General features: G+C 37.6%; 2 protein-coding genes across 2 annotated transcripts; one reads left to right on the top strand and one right to left on the bottom strand.

The window, feature by feature from the left end:
* Positions 1–1420: 1420 nt before the first annotated feature.
* Positions 1421–2573, top strand: LOC132187728 (AT-hook motif nuclear-localized protein 18). Its single transcript, XM_059602144.2, has one exon. The coding sequence runs from the start codon at positions 1652–1654 to the stop codon at positions 2570–2572; it is 921 nt and encodes a 306-aa protein (XP_059458127.2). The 5' UTR covers positions 1421–1651; the 3' UTR covers position 2573.
* Positions 2574–6286: 3713 nt separating this feature from the next.
* ARK2 (armadillo repeat kinesin 2) lies at positions 6287–18009 on the bottom strand. The gene is made up of 19 exons (XM_059602683.2): positions 17545–18009; positions 16893–16993; positions 16591–16713; positions 16157–16342; positions 15780–16001; positions 15472–15625; positions 14013–14162; positions 12970–13058; positions 12179–12382; positions 11553–11675; positions 11036–11170; positions 10795–10926; positions 10209–10347; positions 10024–10116; positions 8545–8670; positions 8281–8406; positions 7453–7596; positions 7014–7142; positions 6287–6927 (listed from the first exon to the last, which is right to left on the bottom strand). The coding sequence occupies exons 1-19, from the start codon at positions 17729–17731 to the stop codon at positions 6764–6766; spliced, it is 2727 nt and encodes a 908-aa protein (XP_059458666.2). The 5' UTR covers positions 17732–18009; the 3' UTR covers positions 6287–6763.
* Positions 18010–18507: the final 498 nt, after the last annotated feature.

Consider the following 18507-nt stretch of genomic DNA (forward strand, 5'->3'; position numbering starts at 1 on the left):
CGAAGTTATGCACTCAAGAGTATGCAATTTGGGTAGTAACACCCATAGAATTTCTCAGAAATTTAATAGCAACTGAGGAAGAACCGAATAGGCGAGTACTGGTGCTTAATCAGTGTGAAGGAGCGGGAAGAGACACGTCTCGATATCAACTATCCCCCTTATTCTCTAAACATCAACATCACAGAGAGAGAGAGAGAGTTTTGGCTTGGTTTCCTAAAATCGAGAGTCGCCCTCAAGACACGCCCTGACCCGAATTGTTTGTTGGGTGGGCCATCTCCAATTTCCCATGACCCACATGCGCTTCTCTCTCTCTGTCTGTCTGTCTCTCTCTCTCTATATATAGAGAAATATGAAATATGAATGCCCCTAGTGTTGCAGCAAATCACGAAATGCCACCCGTACAAAACTGCATTGGAGTAACGGACCCGGCAAGGCTGTAACTTGTTCACAGCGCGCGGCTAATTAACAACAAACTCTTCCGCCTTCAGTTTTATTTTTTGTCTTCTATCTTCCGCTAAACCAACACTTAATCTGCCACCAAAAAGGACAAATCATTTTTGTTTAATTAATTTAATTGGTTGTAAATCAAAACTTTCTCAACTTCGTTAATTATAATATGTATGCAGTATGGCCCTTAAGGAGCTTGACTTTAATTCTCGAGCTACTAAACTGCACAACAAGCTCCTTCTTTTTTTATTTTTTATTATTTTTAAATATATGTAAAGAATGGAAAGCTTGTAAAAGTAAAAAACATGGTTAAATTAAATAAATGTCAGGATGAGTTGGAAAAGTTCTGAGTAATTTGTTTCTGCAGAGAGGCGTTATTCAATTCTTTAGTTTTACGGTTGAAATGGCCGGGTGAAATCATTATGGTCCGAAGGACGATGGAACACTGAAAACAAGACGAACCCATTGAATCCAAGGTTGTTTTGTCCCTCTAAATTTAACAACAAATAATAATGTTGTGTAGAGGAGGAAAGATCGAACTAGTGTTCTTCTTTAGCAGGTTTTTACATCAAGACAAGTACGTACGTACGTTTTGTGGAAACTATATATGATTCAAGAGGAGGGATTGAAATGAAGGACAAGATTGATGTTATTCTGCAGGCCTTTCAATCCTAGCCAACCAGCCAACCAGCCAGCCATGGACTGATCATATGTAATATTGTATATATTATATTGTAAGAGAGAGAGAGAGCATGGGGTGTTGGGGCCCCCAAAGGGAGAGACAAAGAGGAGAGAGAGAAATGGAAGGGGGGCCCACATCACCGCCCATGCGCACGCTGTCTTACCAAAACCAAACCCATTATCGATCCGATTCCTCATAGACCTAACCCTAACCCAAACACAAACACACCCACACCATTACCAATATACCCAGAAAGCCAAAACAAAAAACACACACACTTACAACTCTCTTCTTACCCTTGTCTACTCTACCTCTAGCTAGCTGCTCTTCATTTTTTACTTAAAACCTCAAACAGAAGAAAAATATATGACTGCTGCTCATCATCATCATCATCATCATCATGCTTCACTTCCAAAAACCCTTAATTTGCTTCTGATAAGGTAAAGAATAATCAAAGATACAGTAGTACTAGTCTCAATTTGCTTTCGTTTTTTTGAGGTTGTTGTTAGTTAGGGTTAAATAATGGATCCAGTCACAGCACACGGCCGTCCTCTCCCACCGCCTTTCCTTTCAAGAGATCTTCATCTACATCCCCACCATCAATTCCAGCACCACCAGCAACAAAATTCCGAGGAAGAACAAAGCGGTAACGCCGGCCGTGGCCAGAAGCGAGATCGCGACGAACACAACACCACCACCCCCACCGCGGCCGCCGCCGCCGCAATCGAAAGCTTAAGCAAGGATGCTTTCGGGTCGGGTGGCACCGGATCAGAGGGAGAGATGACGAGAAGACCCCGGGGCAGGCCTGCCGGGTCGAAGAACAAGCCGAAGCCGCCCATCATAATCACCCGCGACAGCGCGAACGCCCTCCGATCCCACGTCGTCGAAGTCTCCAACGGCTGCGATATCATGGAAAGCCTCTCCACCTTCGCCAGGCGCAGGCAAAGAGGGGTTTGCATTTTGAGCGGGAGTGGCACCGTCACTAACGTCACCCTCAGGCAACCCGCTTCACCCGGTGCAGTCGTCACTTTACATGGAAGATTCGAGATTTTATCCTTGTCCGGCTCATTCTTACCTCCTCCGGCACCGCCAGCAGCCTCCGGGCTGACCATTTATCTCGCAGGCGGTCAAGGCCAGGTGGTCGGCGGCAGCGTCGTGGGCCCCCTTCTAGCCTCTGGTCCGGTGGTAATAATGGCTGCATCATTTGGTAATGCAGCATATGAGAGGCTCCCATTGGAGGAGGAAGACCCAGGGGTTCCAATTCCCGGAGGCGGATCTCTCGAATCCCCTGGAATTGGCGGACAGCAACAGCAGCAGCAACAGCAACAACTAATGCCTGATCCGAACACACCTCTTTTTCATGGGATGCCGCAAAATCTTCTCAACTCGTGCCAATTGCCATCCGAGGCCTACTGGGGTGGCAATGGTCGCCCTTCTTATTAACAAAATTACGAAAAAAAAAAAAACGCCCTGTGTTTTAATTAATTATCCTCCTCTTTGTTACTAGCTTTATTTTATTTCAATCAACTTTGAATATTCTTCTTTTACAAGTTAGTTAATTATGTTCAGTTTTAAGATGTTAATTATGCATGTTATCCGTTGGATTTTGATTGAAGATTTATAAGGATGTAAAAAATTTATGAATTTTTTTGGTGGGTTGATTTGTCTGAATTTGTTATCCCTCCACGAATAATAGTAGCTAGCTCATGAGAGATCATGAAGCAGCAGTAGATGCAGAAGAAGCGGAAAAGGAAGCCATCTAGCTACAATATTTTTGGTTTTTTTTTTTAAATAAAAAAATAAATTTATGTTTTATCTTTTGTTGTAAGACTGCAAGTCCAAACCCTTAAAGAATTATAACTTAGTCGAAATAGAAAACACAAATATTTTTTTTAATTTATGTAGTTTAAATATAAATTTATAAAAACACAGGACAGGAGTGATATTGATCCTTTTTTGCTCAACACCATGATTACACCAGACCTCCCTTTTCACTTCCCACATTCTAAAAATTATTGTAAAGTTGTATTGATGTGATATATAGCAGGTTCAACAAAGTTGGTGATTGTTTTAAGGTTAGTGGAGGAGGTGGCAAAAATCTTAACTTGAAGATAATAAGGTCATGGTGACTGTACGTTTAGAGTTCCTCTCTCTCTCTCTCTGTGAAAAAATTAGGGTTTATTATGGAGGCTGCAGAGATGAACATTGGATACTGGGTCACACGTGCTCTGCTCTGCAAAAAGTTCCTTTTCGAGGCAACAACCAGAACAAACAGACCTCAAGCAAGCGTTAAAGTCTCTCTCTCTCTCATTGGCACTAGAGAAATAAAGGGAAGGGGTGGAGTGATTCAACAGATGAGAAAGGTAAGTATAATATAACTAAATTTTATCTTGATTATGGAATGGATTTGCTCCTTGAAACCCTAGCCAAACATCTGCTTCTCTGCTGTGGAACTCCCCCATGCCCAGTTCCAGCCCGCATATCCCTTACTACTCTCTTTCTTTTCTTTTTCTTTTTTTTTTTTTCTTTTAAAAGAATTTCTTTGGATTTTCATTTTTTTTTTCTTAGTACTTGTCTATATCTTCTAATGATCAGAGTTTCAGAGATCTTTTTCAGTGAACATCATCATCAGAGAAAATCTTGATATTGATATCAGTACCCCCATCAAAACTAAATAAATAGAAAGAGTTTTATAATTGTAGAAACATCTTATATATATATATATATATATATACACACACACACACTTTTTTTAGGCTCGATCTCTTCATTACTTGCCTTAAAAGTCGATCTTTTACTTGTTTTTGTAATCTTCCTCCTCTTATATATAGATTTTCATGAGCTTCTTTTTAGAGTCCCGGGTGGAGGGTTTCCTTTTATATATAGCAGTTCTATCTCGCACCTCTTCATTCAATGTTCCTTCTTTCTTTGTTAAGTTTCATGCAAAACCAAATTCCTTTCGTTACTTCATTTCCCTTTGGTTTTTTTTGCGTTAAATTTCATGCAAAACCAAATATAAACCGGCATCTGGCTTTTGATATAATATAAGGCAGATTTTTGCGTAGTAAGCGACTTAAAAGTAATGCAACTTGGAGGTTATCATTGCGTGGACCATGTCTACTGTGCTTGAGATAAGATAACCTTTAAGGTTTCATAATTAATGATGAGCACCGTTTGGTTCTTAAAACTACAGTCAAATGATTGTGGGTAATAGAAATGTTAGGATTTCATTTCTATATAACTACGGTCAACTTTTGCTTGATTTTGTTTTTCAAGAAAAAACTGAGAAATGATTGAAAGCTTGAAACGCCAATCTATGGCAGTGCTACAATTCACGATTCAAACATGTCAAGTTATTCCACATCGGTTGTGGAAGGGATTGGTCGACAGTTTATAAGTGTAAGAAAAATTTCACATCTTGAACTAGTTTTTGGGGTTGAGATAAGTCCAAGACCACCCAACACTAATATCAGAATCCAGATTTAAGCAACAATTCTCGGCCCAATAGTCCACAGGAAAAATAAGTTGTCTTTACTCCGATCCAAGGCCCGATGAGTAAGAAGGAGATTATTGGGTTATCCCACTTCAATTGTCGGTTGTAGAAGGGGCTGGTGGATTCCTTCGCCTCCTTCTCTGTGTCACTTTTCCCATATTTGCCGACTGGTTCAAGCTGAGCTTGTCCAGCATTTTCCTCATGAGAACAACCTTAATTAATTTTTACTATTCCACTTAAGATGGTGAAAGATTTGTATGTGGTTTGGTTAGACTCACCAAAACCGTATATTGTATTACTCTTATATAGAAGGTACAGTTATGAGATTGAATCATGTTACAAGACTGAAACATTCAAAATACAAACATAATCTGATCTATATATAGTCTACTGATGTTATGTTGATAAACTATCGACCGTACGTGTATGTGCATGGATAATTATTATCTATCGTAGTTAATTATCTTTGAAAGAGTCGTCAGATGAAGGCTGAAGAGTTCATATGTGCACGGGGCCGGGTGCTGCTTGTTTTAACCCATAAATTGCCTTATTTAGTCTGCAAACATAATTAGGATAATCGGTATATATTGATGATAAAACGTTGTGGTGGATCCATAAATACCTTCTTGATGAGTTCTATGAAGAAACGCATTTGATATATCGACCTGTACGTCTAATGTGCCAATTGAAAACCATTTCTAGGGCAAGAACAATTCGGACAGTGGCATGTTTGATGACAAGGTTAAACATCTATATCCACACCACATTGTTGGTCGAATACAAACCGTGAATTATAATAATACTGCTCAATGCATTGATCCATATGGATCCATCCTAGTGTTGCCTCAACTTGTAGACCCACTTATTCTTTGATAATTTGTCGATCAGGAGGCCGAGGACACAAAGCTCATGTGTTGTTTGGCCCCTTATGACTCAACCCTTATGTTCCTATGATAAATACCCTAATTTCATTTAAAAACTCATAAAGGACCCAATTTTATCCTTTTTAGCAACACAACACTGTGTGAAAATTTCATAAGGTAGGATAATTACATGATTATTTTTCCTTTTCATTTGTTTAATTCTTTGTTTTCGACATGAAGAACTAAAATTGCCTTGAGGAGTTCTTTGAGGAATTCTATTGATATTGAAGTGTTAATGAATATTACTTCCTGAAATTTCAAAATCTCCTTTTAACATATTGAAGTCATTCCAAGAGAGCATGCATAAGCTTTTACATTTTACGTCCAAAGAGTTTTCTAATTTAAATAAGTTTTTTAAGGAAATCAAACAGAGTCTTAAGTCAGTCAGTTGACGATTCGACAATGTGAAATACATTACCATATGGGTATCAACTAAGTTAAGGTACCAAAACAACCAAAATAAAAGAACTTGAGATAGACCAAAAAAATCACACGGGTTCTTAAGTTAATTAATTGGATACTACAATATATCTAATTGTTATTTAATAACTATAATAGTTTTTAGTTCGTAAGAAGCAATAACAAAATAATAAATTAAAAAGAAAATTCAGACAATCGAGAAATACCAAAAAACTAAGAAAAAATTAATACACAAAGAAAAGAAGCTTTAGTACTACTACAAGACTCTAAGTTACATAGGTATTATCTTCATGCTCTCGCCTCCTCGAAAAGAATTTCTGGTTCCATCCCAAGATGACATGATATCATTGGTCGTGCTTTCTATTATTAACATTACACAAATGTCTCGCACAAAATGTCTACTCCCAACAAAGCTATACAATATTGATTTTCATTGCCAATAGAAAACAATTTGTACAATTTTGAAAATGCGCTGGACATTTTTGAGTCTGTCCCCCTTCAGAATACTGTAGGTGGAACCAATTTGACTCGCTCGTTCAAGAACAAAATTTTCTCTCTCCCTTTTCCGTTAAGCTACAATCATGGATGCTCAAGAAAGAAGCTAAAAACATGGATTACAGGACCCAACCCACGCTTTACACAAAATTGGCGAGTGGATATCTTATGGGATGCCCCTTTATATATGTAGAAGATGGGGGTGTAAGAACCCCTCCTCAACCGAGCTTATACGCCGCCGTATTATGAGAAGATTCGGCACATCACACTCACCAGCTAGATGTGAGAAGGCCCATTATTCTGTTAATCAAACTCCATCCGTAACCGTCGCATTTCAGATCGAAAGGCAGGGCTGGAACTCAATGTTCGACGGGCAAGACTCTTTATGTCCTCTCGAGAGCAATCGTGTGAGATACGAACAAGCTCCCAGAGGGCACCTCCACTAATCATGTCCCTTGCATTTACTTCTGCACTTCAAAAACCCAGAATTTTAAAGGAACAAGTACAAGAAATCTAAGTTATTCAATAAGAAGAGACAAGTCCATGTACGTACCATGCTGTGCCAAGTGGCAGAGTGCAAGCTCAATATGACGCCTGATTGGTGGAGCTTCACTATTAGCGTTTTGTACAATCCATGGAAGCGCACCCTCGTCTATCAAAAGAGATCTGCCACTTTTTGTCCCTAAAATGAGGCGCCATATAACATTACACATAGTAGGAAATTGTGAAAATGACCTCAAAACACAACATGCACAAGAGAAAAATTGGGCTAACAAGACAATCTTTTCATTCAACCATTTGGGTATTCATTTTTGGACAACCAATAAGCAACTTAGTAAATTGCATGACCACGATGCACTTAACATCAATCAGGTTGAATATTTATCAAATTCCATTTACCACCACTTACAGGTGATGGGAAGACAACAACTCTCGACGCGTCAACACTCAAGAACTATATAATGATTTGTGATGAATTGAGGCACACATACCTTGAGTAGAGCATCGGGACTCGCATTTTGCAAAGTTGGCGATTCCACGTGCAACTTGAGATAGAACATCGGGATGCCCACATCTCACTATTCCTAGCAAGGCCTTAATACCGCCTTCAGACCTTAGCTTCATCTGTAGCTTATCTATAGGTTAAAGGGGATAGGGAAATGACAAAAAGAGAGAAAATGACTATCAGCAAGTAATGATTTAGATTTAAAAACTAGCATACAGGAAATGTGAGGACAAAACATTCAAACCAGTATAATACTGAAGAATGGCAATACGATCTTCTATAAAGTCTTATATAACAGGACAACAGGCATCAACAAGATCAACTTAACCTATCTCTTCCAATTTTCCAGACCATGATTCTTCTTCTTAACAAATTTCAGCAGAAAAAAGAAGAAAAAAAAAAGGGTTCAACAAGTAAAAAATAATATTTCACACCATAATATTTGGAAACTAACAGCAAAAAATTTATCTTCATTCACTAGATTTTATTATTATTAACTTGAAACACGAGAAAAATTAGTGATGCAGAGAGAATTTTAGGTAAAGGCAACCTTCCATATATCTTATAAGCAACAATAGAAAATAAAAATAAGATCTTTAAACGGTAGAAGATAGGAAAGTATAATGGTAAACATTTTTGTCATACTACCTAAAGTATCCCTTCCTTTAATGCAAAGGTGCTAAAACAAATACGCTTCTTGATTGATGTAGTGCCCAAGAATTCTTTCCAAGTTCCCAACAGATACTTTTCATAAGCTAAATGGCATGAATGGTCAAAAACATAACAGAGACACTGCGAAAGAAATTCAGTATACCATTGCCACATAGATTAGCAATAGCTCCAGCAACCATGCGTAGGGTTTGAGGATCCTCGGCATCAGCTGCTGTCATTGATAAAAGACTAATTCCCCCTTGAGTCATTATAAGTTCTTGATTGGCTTCTGCTATGACAGAAAGGAACAGAAAAACCGATATTACCCAAATAAACAAATGCCAGCACAATGGTAATACAACTCAAACTAAGGAATAGAGCTCCAGCCCTCTCAAACGTAAGGAAAAAAATATTAATGCCAAATTACCATTCATGGCAAGATTGGCAATTGCACCAGCTGCTACTCTGCGCACAGTTTCATCCTCAAAGCTTCTAAGAAGCATCAGCAAGGAAGAAAGACCACCAGCTTCAACAATCTTTTTCTGGTTAGCTTCTGCTTTTTGCATGGGAGCACACATCATTTTTAACAATAATTTTTTTTAAAAAAAAAATACAAGAAATACATCTAAAAAATAACAATAGTAGGCATGCTAAGATATAGAATTAATTTGGAAATTTAGAGGACTTTTAGGGATCCTGAGATGATTGACCATTACTCTGACACAACCTTATCAGATGAAAGCCAAAAAGGTCATAACATGTGTGGCCTTGCGCATGTGCGTGTACATCATGGACAATGAGGTAACGAGCAGGGCACAAGAGAAAATGAAAAGTCCATACTATAAGATCACTCCTTTCATCAAGTTACAGATCACATGTTGGGGGATTCGGATACGAACCCGTATTAGGTCATAGTATATAATAAATACAGCAGAGATAATGTCTCTTACAAGAAACATATTCATCTTTGGCTTCATTCATTATCCTTCAACTGGATTTGCTCCAGAAAAGAATCATAACTAACCAAGCAAGAGTTGTATATAAAATCCTACAAAATTAGAGTTTCAAATGGAAAACAAAATTTTGAAAGGGAAAATATTAAAATCACACCCTGTGATTTCAGTCATTATCAAAAAATTTCTTGAGATTTCAATTATAGATCCCTGCAGATTAAGAATTTATCAAATAGAACCTTCCCTTCATATTCTGTAAATTTTTCTAACAAAATGCTTATGAAATATCAATTATCCCTAAAGAAGAAAAAAATACCAGAAAAAAGGAAAGGAGAAGAAAAACATCTCTCCACGGCCATGGAGGTTTAGGGAGGGGGGGGAGGGAATAGTCTATGTGATAAAAATAAAAACTCAAGGAACTCTTTGATAATGACTGAGAACACATGGTGTGATTTTGATATTTTCCCTTTCTAGAAATAAAGATTAGCAAGTAGTTGCAACTCTATTTGCACATGTTACCTTTTATTTTCAAATGGTAGTGATTAAGAAAATTTTAGTCTACTGCACAAAAAAAAGGATTGTGCCTTCACTGAACAATAACTACAGCAATATTAAATGGGTAAATATTCTCCTCTACCAAAGTTCATTAAGAATTTACTTTTTTATTTTGTCACCAGTAGAAAACCTATACAATGGGCAACTTGGCCTTTTCCATGACTAATCTACCAGTTTGCCATTGTAAGGAACCTTCAACCGAGTTCAACAAGGCACAGTAGTGATCACACACAGACAGTAGTGATCACACACAGACCATATCATAAGTTAGTTATACAAATAAAACTTGACAGAAACATAACCATTCAATCTAGATTATGCTAGCTATACAACAAGAAACAGATAGTACATGTGAGCAAATATCTGAAAACAAGGTGAAAGAGAGCCAAGTTACCTACCTTCAGCTGCTAAGTTGGCCACCACTTTCACAGCATGAATCCGTACATTGGCATCTTCTGACTCAAGTAGTGTCAAGATTTTTTGCAATCCAACTATCAAATTATTTGATAGAAAAAAGAAAATAAGAAATAGAAAGATTATATAAGATCCAAATGACATTAATTTTCACAAATTCCTCCCTTACCTTGCTCAAAGAGGGTTGCAATTGATGCCTTCTGTCCATTCCCCAAGTCTTTGAGTTGGGAATGCCTAACAGGAGACATGGAGGAATCTAGACCCGCGAATGCATTTCCAGTCCCACCTCTGTCAAGACACATTTTCATCTATAAACATAAACCAAAGAAAATAGTATTAAAAAAAATTCCATAAATACACATGTACGCAAAGGAGGGACAATAATACTCATAATCATTATCACGAATAACCTAAACCATTCAATCCGCTAAACAGGGGGGTTTCTAACACAAAGAAGCACTTTCAATTTTTTTTTTTTTTTTTTTTTTTCTCAGAGTTCACTAAGGAGGCAGATATCTGGCAAAATCTAGTGAGCTCTTCCTGATACTCTTCCCTATGTCTCAAACTGTTATCAAACTCCAGGATTCACACAAACAGTGAAACTATAAAGCTTTTATATGACGTGGACAGTTAAAATCTAAAATAACTCCATAACGGAGTAAAAAGCAAAAGAATCATGGTAATATCAACATATAAACTACAAACAGATTTTAGATCAAGCCTAAAGGTTAAGCTTAACATTCATAATCAAATACCTGATCAGCTTCAAAACTCAATTGAAGCAACTGGCTTCTTAGAATTATAATTTCCTCTTCAAGTTTCTTCTTCTGACGAGCCTCGTCCTCCAGAATTTTCCGAAGCTTTAGCATTTCTGCATCTCCACCTGCCTAGTACATCAAAACAAAACCTTATATACCAGCAATTACATGCTTGGAAGTCGAAGAAATCCAGAGGATGCTGGTACAAAAGAACTTTGTGATCCAGGTAAAACCATACCGCTAACGGTGGATGTTGCCCTAGTTGACTTCTAAGATTTTTCACCTCCTCTTCAGCCACCTTTCTTAGGTTAGTTTCGTTTTCAAGGAGCTTTCTGATCTCAACAACTTCCTCGGAAACAGAAAACCTAGGCACCTGCATGATAAATAAAATAAAAATAAATAATGATTATCTTAAAATAAGTCAACAGATCAGTGTACAGAAAGTAAATTTTTAAACCAACTAGGGCAATTATACCAAAGCATTTCCATTACAAAAAAACCATCAAAACTTCATTCTCGTGCAATGAGCCATCTAACTCTATAAAAGCAGTGCACTATGCCTCCTATTATAGACTAGACTGAACTCAGCTGATTTTGAATCAGACCCTTCCAGTCAACTCACATAGAAGTAAACAAATTAAACAAAACCATGCATGTCTGTTGTCTCAAAAAGTTACCTAATACCAACAATTGACACAAGACTCCTTCAAGAAAACCACAATATAGCAACAAAAATGGTTTCTAAAAGGGAGTACCTGTAGAATACATTTATCATCAGTGAAGCCATCACGATCATGCTTTTGCTGATTAAACACCAACTTCTCCTCCAGCTGCTTGACTGATTCCATATAATCCATCTGGCATTTTAGCCTTTCCTTCTGAAAGAAACAATGATACTTACACACATAGCCAAATAAAAGAGAAATTAAAAACTAAATAACTTCAAGGCTCCGGGAACCTTTGCAACTGCGGACAAGAAGGGAAAAGAAATGTTCTAACATGGCTTCCTTTCTTGAGCATTTTATGCATTCTGTTTCTTTCTCTTGTTCTTTTTGAGATCCAAATGAAGGCCAAACCCAGCACGACAACATTTAACAAAGAAACAACACAAAATACTTGGATTTGATCCACCAGGGCTGTGAGTTGACCCTCAAGAACCCAGCTAGTTTAGCTTGCACTTTTCATTCTTCAACTCATTTGAACAGGCATTAGCATTAAACCATCAACCATTATCTAGTCTGATGCATAAAATATATATGGCAGATTTCATGATTTAAGTACACACACCCACGTATACATATGCATTTGACAAAAAAAAAAAAGAAAATCAGTTCAAAATTTATTGCAGATAAAGAGTGTTCAAATAAATAATTCAACAAACCTCCAATGCATCTGCAAAGCTTCTCTCAACCTCAGAAATTCGATTTTGTGCTTCTACATTTATTCTTTCAACTTCATCCTCAAAAGCTTTCTGCTGCCTTTCATTTTCTGCAATGAGCTTGTCCAGTTGTACTTCAAGCCTTCTGGACAAACTTTTGTAATCAAATTCCTCCTTAATTCTCAGCATATTCTCCACCTTCATAGCCTGTGAAAGATGACACATCCAATAATGTCTCATCTAGTCATTTAATATGAACCCTCAACAAAGTTTCCATTTATATCAAGATAAACACTAGGCATGGTTAAGAACCAAATGAAGTAATAAGATATCAAGAAAGAAATGGGAAGAACAAGAAAAAGATTGTAATGATCTAAACAATGTGTAACTGTTGAGCTTGTTTGGGATTGTGTTAGAAAATAGAGCTTTTATCTATTGAAAAAAAAAAGCCAAAAATAGTTTTTTAGAAAAAGCCTCATTTTCAAGTTTTTTCCCAAAGCGTTTTGGCTTTTTAGAGCAAAAAACTCAAAGAAGGACTTTTAAGTTTTTTACCAAATGGACCCATTTTTTCTTGGCACAACTTTTTATGTACTAAAAGCACTTTTTAAGCTCCTTAATGCAATCCTAAACAAGCTCTAAATAATAACATATCAGCCAAAGTGCCTATCTAAAAAAATTAGCATAGAACATGAGTAGCTCTATATGTGTGAAGTTACAAATAATATTGAAAGCACGATGCATATTAGATGCTTTGAAGCTAAATCTTTAAAGCCCTTCTAAAAATAAGAACTTACCCTTTGTCCAAATAGTATGGTACTTGCAGTCTCTCCTCGATGGCGTGGGGATGGGCCAATAGTCACAATTAATGACGTCCTCGCCGTGCCTATGAAACAATAACCAATGTGAAACAGAACATATAGTAAAAGTTATGGAACTGTAATTAGCTTCAATATGCTGGAAAAAAATGAGTAGAAAGAACCACTTGGAATGAAGATAAAGATTGGCATTATGTCAGAGAAGGCTAAAATAAGTATTAAGCCAAAAGGTGTATTGAATAACTTTGAGTCAATATGTACACATTTGAATCATGGTTAACATCTCATATAATAATTTGACCATCAACAGCAATCCATCATGATTGCATGTCTCTTTCTCAGGTTATCCAAAGTCAACATCTTTTTTAACGCATCCATCCAAACAAAGAACGCCACTCCAAAAGCATTTGGAGCAATAGTAGTGTTCTTTGTTTCGACGGCTGCATTAGGAAATACATAGACTTTGGATAACCTGAGAAAGAGGCATGTAATCATGATGAATTGGTGTTGTATCTGCAAGAAGAGCGGGGAATCCATTGATCACCTTATGCTCCATTGTGAGGTGGCTAGAGATGTGGGTTTCGGTTTTCCGTCTATTTGGTATAGAGTGAGTCATGCCCCAACGGATGGCAGAGCTATTGGCTAGTTGGAGTGGTCAATTTGGAAGCCATAGAAGTTTGGAGAATGGTTCCATGTGCTTAATGTAGTGTTTTTGGCATAAATGCAGTGTGTGGAATTTTGAAGATTGTGAGAGTTCGATGATCGAGTTAAAAGCTATTATGTTCAAATCCCTCTGTGTTTGGATGGCTGCTCACAATAGTCCCCTATTTTCTAATTTCTTAAGAGTGTCTAGATTTGTGTTCTTCCTCTCCCTAGTTGGGTGTCTCTTATGTATACTCCCTGTGTAATTGGGTTGCATCCCTCTAAGCTTTCTAATAAAATTGAATTACTTATCAAAAAAAAAAAAAAATTGACCATCAAAGTCTAAGCACATAGTCACATAAATATGAAAGACATCTCACCTCCAAATGAATCTTTAAGCAATCTCGTAAGCTTTGAATCACGAACTGGAACATGAGGACTATTCTCTGCTAGAGCATTTATGCACTTTCCTAATGCACTAAGAGAGAGATTGATAGCCTTAGCTTCCTCTAACATATGTCCCTCACTTCCTGCCAGTAAAAGGACAGAGATAATGTCACTATATAACTAAGGAGTGAAACTCATAAACACATTGGAATAAATAAAGTAAATTCATCAAAAGCCATATAAGGCCCTTAAACCATTGCAACAACAGTGCAGTTTTCTGGATGTAAAAATGTGAAAACATCCTCTGGTGGAAGACAGGAAGAACTCATACAAAAAAAAAAAAATTTGATGTACTAAAACATTTTAGTATGGCTGAAAGCCATTTAAGAATTTCAGAAATCGTTGGATGGTGAAGAAAAACCCTCACGAATTATACATAAGAACCGTAAAACTAAGTTAGAGACTTCATGCCTAAACTCCAAGTCTAATCATAACTACTTGAAACCTTACCGTGCTTACAAACTAGTAGAGAATCTCCATACCAGTAATCTCTAAAGCTTTGTTTGTTTGGCAGGAAATACAAAGGGATGCATAAATAGAATGCTGTCTCATTTTTTACTGGCTCTTTCAGAAAAAAGAGGGACCCACCCACAGATGTCTTCATACAAGGACCTAATACCCTTAGATATCATCCAGCAGATCCAGCCGTCATGCACTGCTTAATGAAAAAAATAGATTCTATTTTCTAGCGAGATTTCCATCTAAAACAAAAGCTTTTTAGAATATAAACCTTTTTTTTCTTTGTAGTACTATTCTACATCTCATTTTCATACACAAGTTTCGCTATAATGAAAGTAGCCTAAGGGAAGTGTTTTACTGGACTCACAATAATCCATCTCCAAAGGCCCTGTGCACTAAATGTCCCAAACCCCCTACGCGTGAAAAGTTCATTAACAGACATGAATAGGACTCCAACTTGTGAAGCTTTTGTAGACATTTAATCACTCTTGATTGTAGGATGTCGGGTTCTACAGCCACAAGCAAGCAGGGTGCCACCTGCTTGAGAAAAAAGAGGGCAGGGGTGGGGGGGAGAGGGTGAGATGCTCTCTTCAAGTCATGAATTTTTTTGAACAAATCCATGTCATAATAGCACCTTCAGCACCATATACATGCATTGACTTTTCAATCATTCCAAACAACTGAAACACAACAATCCGCCTCCAGCACGGAAATTTAAACCATGTTACGGTTACAGGCATGGGAATGCATAAATACCCCGCTCTGCCCAAAGAAGGCTAACCTCCATGGTGGAGCCTACTAGCATATTGTTGACACTGGGTGGAACATACACAACATGCCTTGGAGAAGCAGCTACTTATAAAATTACTGGTCAAACAACCAAATAAACATGCCGCGTGACTGATGAAAGAGATCATAAGTCGGGGTATAAACCTGACTTGTGGATACGCTCTGAACCTGCCAGATCTACCACAACTAACTTGCTTTTCCGAACAAGCGACTTAAAAGGTTTGGCCAAGTGAGGAGGGTCACCATTTTCACTGGAAATGATGTCTTCTCTCCCCATGACAGACCTTTTAACATGTACCTGCAGTAAGGAATTTACATATATCAACATTTCCATTAAGCAATGCAGAACAATGCAAATAATTACAACATGTATATCACGAAATGTTGATGCAAGAGCATAAACAAATATGTACTGAAAATTATTGTATAATAGACAGATAAAATTATTTCACCATCAGAATAGCATGACTACGAGAAGATTCAGTATTCAATTTTGTGTTAGCAGCAATTCGATGAGCTTCCCCTATTCTAAGCAGTTCCATGAAACTCTGTTGGTCCCTGATTTCTACAAGAGTTGCCCCGGGTACAGAAACATCGCCAGTTTTAGGATCTTCCACGATAGGAATGTTATCATTTGCAGGATCGAGCAGGTCTTGGATAGTCTCCATGTAAAGCTACACATTTTGTTGAGAATAAAAATTTCAGACATTTTGTAAACAGGATGAAATTAGAGATTAAAATCTGAAAACAAGTTTTCAATATTAACATTAATGATGAATGAGAATCGTGAATATAAGTATTCTTTATGAAGCAATGTAACTAGAGAAACCTGCAAATACGAGACTGAGACAGAATCAGTCTCTGGAGAAATATCTGCAAAAATATCCTCCATCGAACGAACCATGATTCCACGATCAGATGTATCTTCCTCTCCCAGCCGTCCAAGAGTAAAAGTTTTCCCAGTACCAGTCTGACCATAAGCCATAACAGTCCCATTGTAACCATCCAGAACACTCTATAAAAGCCAAGGGCGCGATATTAGATTGCTCCACAATATCTAAGATATAATAGTAGGAACATATGACAGGAGATTTGTTTCATATAACCTTAATGTGAAGAAATATTGTGAACACTTCCCAGTAATAAAGTAATACAACTAGAAGGTAATGGGTACATGAATCAGCTACAACGAACCAAAAAAAAACACAGCTAAAGTAGGGAAGTTCCTCTAAAAATTAATATAAGTACCAAAAAATAACACACCTCTACAACAGGCTTGGCGACAACTTCATAGACGCGCTTCTGGGATGCAAATTCAGTAAGCACCTCATCAAATTCGTAAGTGTCTGAATCCCAATTGTTTTTCCGAAGTTTCAATCTTTTAAGCTGAGGTAGAGCAAAATCCCAGAATCATTTATGGCACCACAACCAAGCAATAAAATAGCAGAAAGCTCAAAACGTAAAAGAAAAAAGAAAACATCAGTATGGGAACATTTTTGAAAATACAAGAATTAAAAGTCACATGTAGAATCCACAAATCGTAACTAGAATGACACTAGGAGCACCTCTGGCAGCAATTCCACACAATCAGCAAAATCCGCATCAGCCGCCAATTCTTCCACGTTTCGTGGTCGCAATCTTACAGCCACTCGAACTCTTCCCGGAACTGTCCAGGAAAAAGCACAAACATAGGGCACAACAACAAATTCCATTTAGTCAATGCATGTGGAGATCGCCTTACGCACATACATACATACATATACATATGTGTGTGTGAACAATTAGCACCTGAGACAAGGGCTATACAAGAAAGGAGCAAGAATTGGAGCACTCAAAAGTTATTAACACTTCTAAAATCCTCAACAATTTGATAAGAAAAAAGAAAAAAGAAAAAACTAAGGGAGTGTTTGGTTGTCTCCATGAAAATGAACTCTACTACTTGCAAAGCATATAAAAAGCTCTAAATCCACAATCCAGAACCGTACCTAAATAATACCAGAGCTATAATCACAAATTGAGCTGTAAAATCAGTTCTGGAATTTCTTAAGATTCTAATAATTCAAAAACTTTCACAGCTCATGCAAATTCAAGTACATTTGTACATTATAGCGCAGTAATCCCAAAAACACACACACACAAAATGAAATCGCATTGCAAGAAATAAAAAAAGTAGATATACATAGTTGTGCATTGGATCGTGTTTGTAATGAAATTCACCTCCGTCGTTGCCTTTTGAGGCAAAAGAGGCGGGGCTGCTGCGGCGGAGAGCGGATCCCGGGGACTGAGACGGCGGAACCCTGGATTTGAACGACGAAGATTTGAGGTTCGCCGGCGGGAGTTGCCGATCCAGCTTCATGCTACTATTTCCCCTGTGAGCGCCATTTCTATATGCATTTGAAGCCATCAAAAACCAATTGCTATCCTCTCCTCCGAAGCTCAAGCACTCTCTCTTCCATTCAAACTAACCAAGCAGAAAGAATCGGAGAGCATGAATGTGCGTCGCATTTTGGGGGGGGGAGGTTCGGTGGTTTCAAAGCAGCGCTTGTGATTTTCAAACCAAAAGACAGAAAACAACGAAGTGTGGAAGGAGACAGAGGAGAGAGAGGAATCGCAGAGCCGAGGGTCCACCTGGGTTTTATAGTATGGGGCCCTGTGGGTGAAATTACGAGAATGCCTTCATCGATCTTGTACTGTTTTACACGGTTACTCCTCGTCCTGCGATTCTGCGTTTGGTGCTTTTTACCGTTTGGAGTAAAATATATATTTGTGTCTGAGAACTGACTTCCTTCGTGGAATCGTGGGTGACTAAAATAGCGCCGACCGGCTCTGTAGTGCGCTAGTGGCGCAGCTCCTCCCTTGCTTTTTTTATTTCTTTTTAGGTTGAGTCAATAACAAATTTTATCTTGAAAGTAACATTTGTTATATATATATATATATATATATATATATTTTTTTTTTTTTTTGGAGTAATTCTAGAAGTTACTCTTGTGTTTATCTTATATCACTTTATGAATGAGTAATGCTACAACTCTCTCTTGTATTACTTTTGTATCCTCTAAGAATAATGTGACTCTTAAAATTACCGTTGACCTTGTGATTGATTACTATTAAATTTTGATCAATTAGTGATTTTAAAAGCCACCTCATTTTTTTAGGATACAAGAAGGACTTCTAGAATTA

This window comes from Corylus avellana, chromosome 6 (genome assembly GCF_965113065.1).
Source record: "Corylus avellana chromosome 6, dhCorAvel1.hap1.2, whole genome shotgun sequence".
Classification (NCBI taxonomy): Eukaryota; Viridiplantae; Streptophyta; class Magnoliopsida; order Fagales; family Betulaceae; genus Corylus; species Corylus avellana.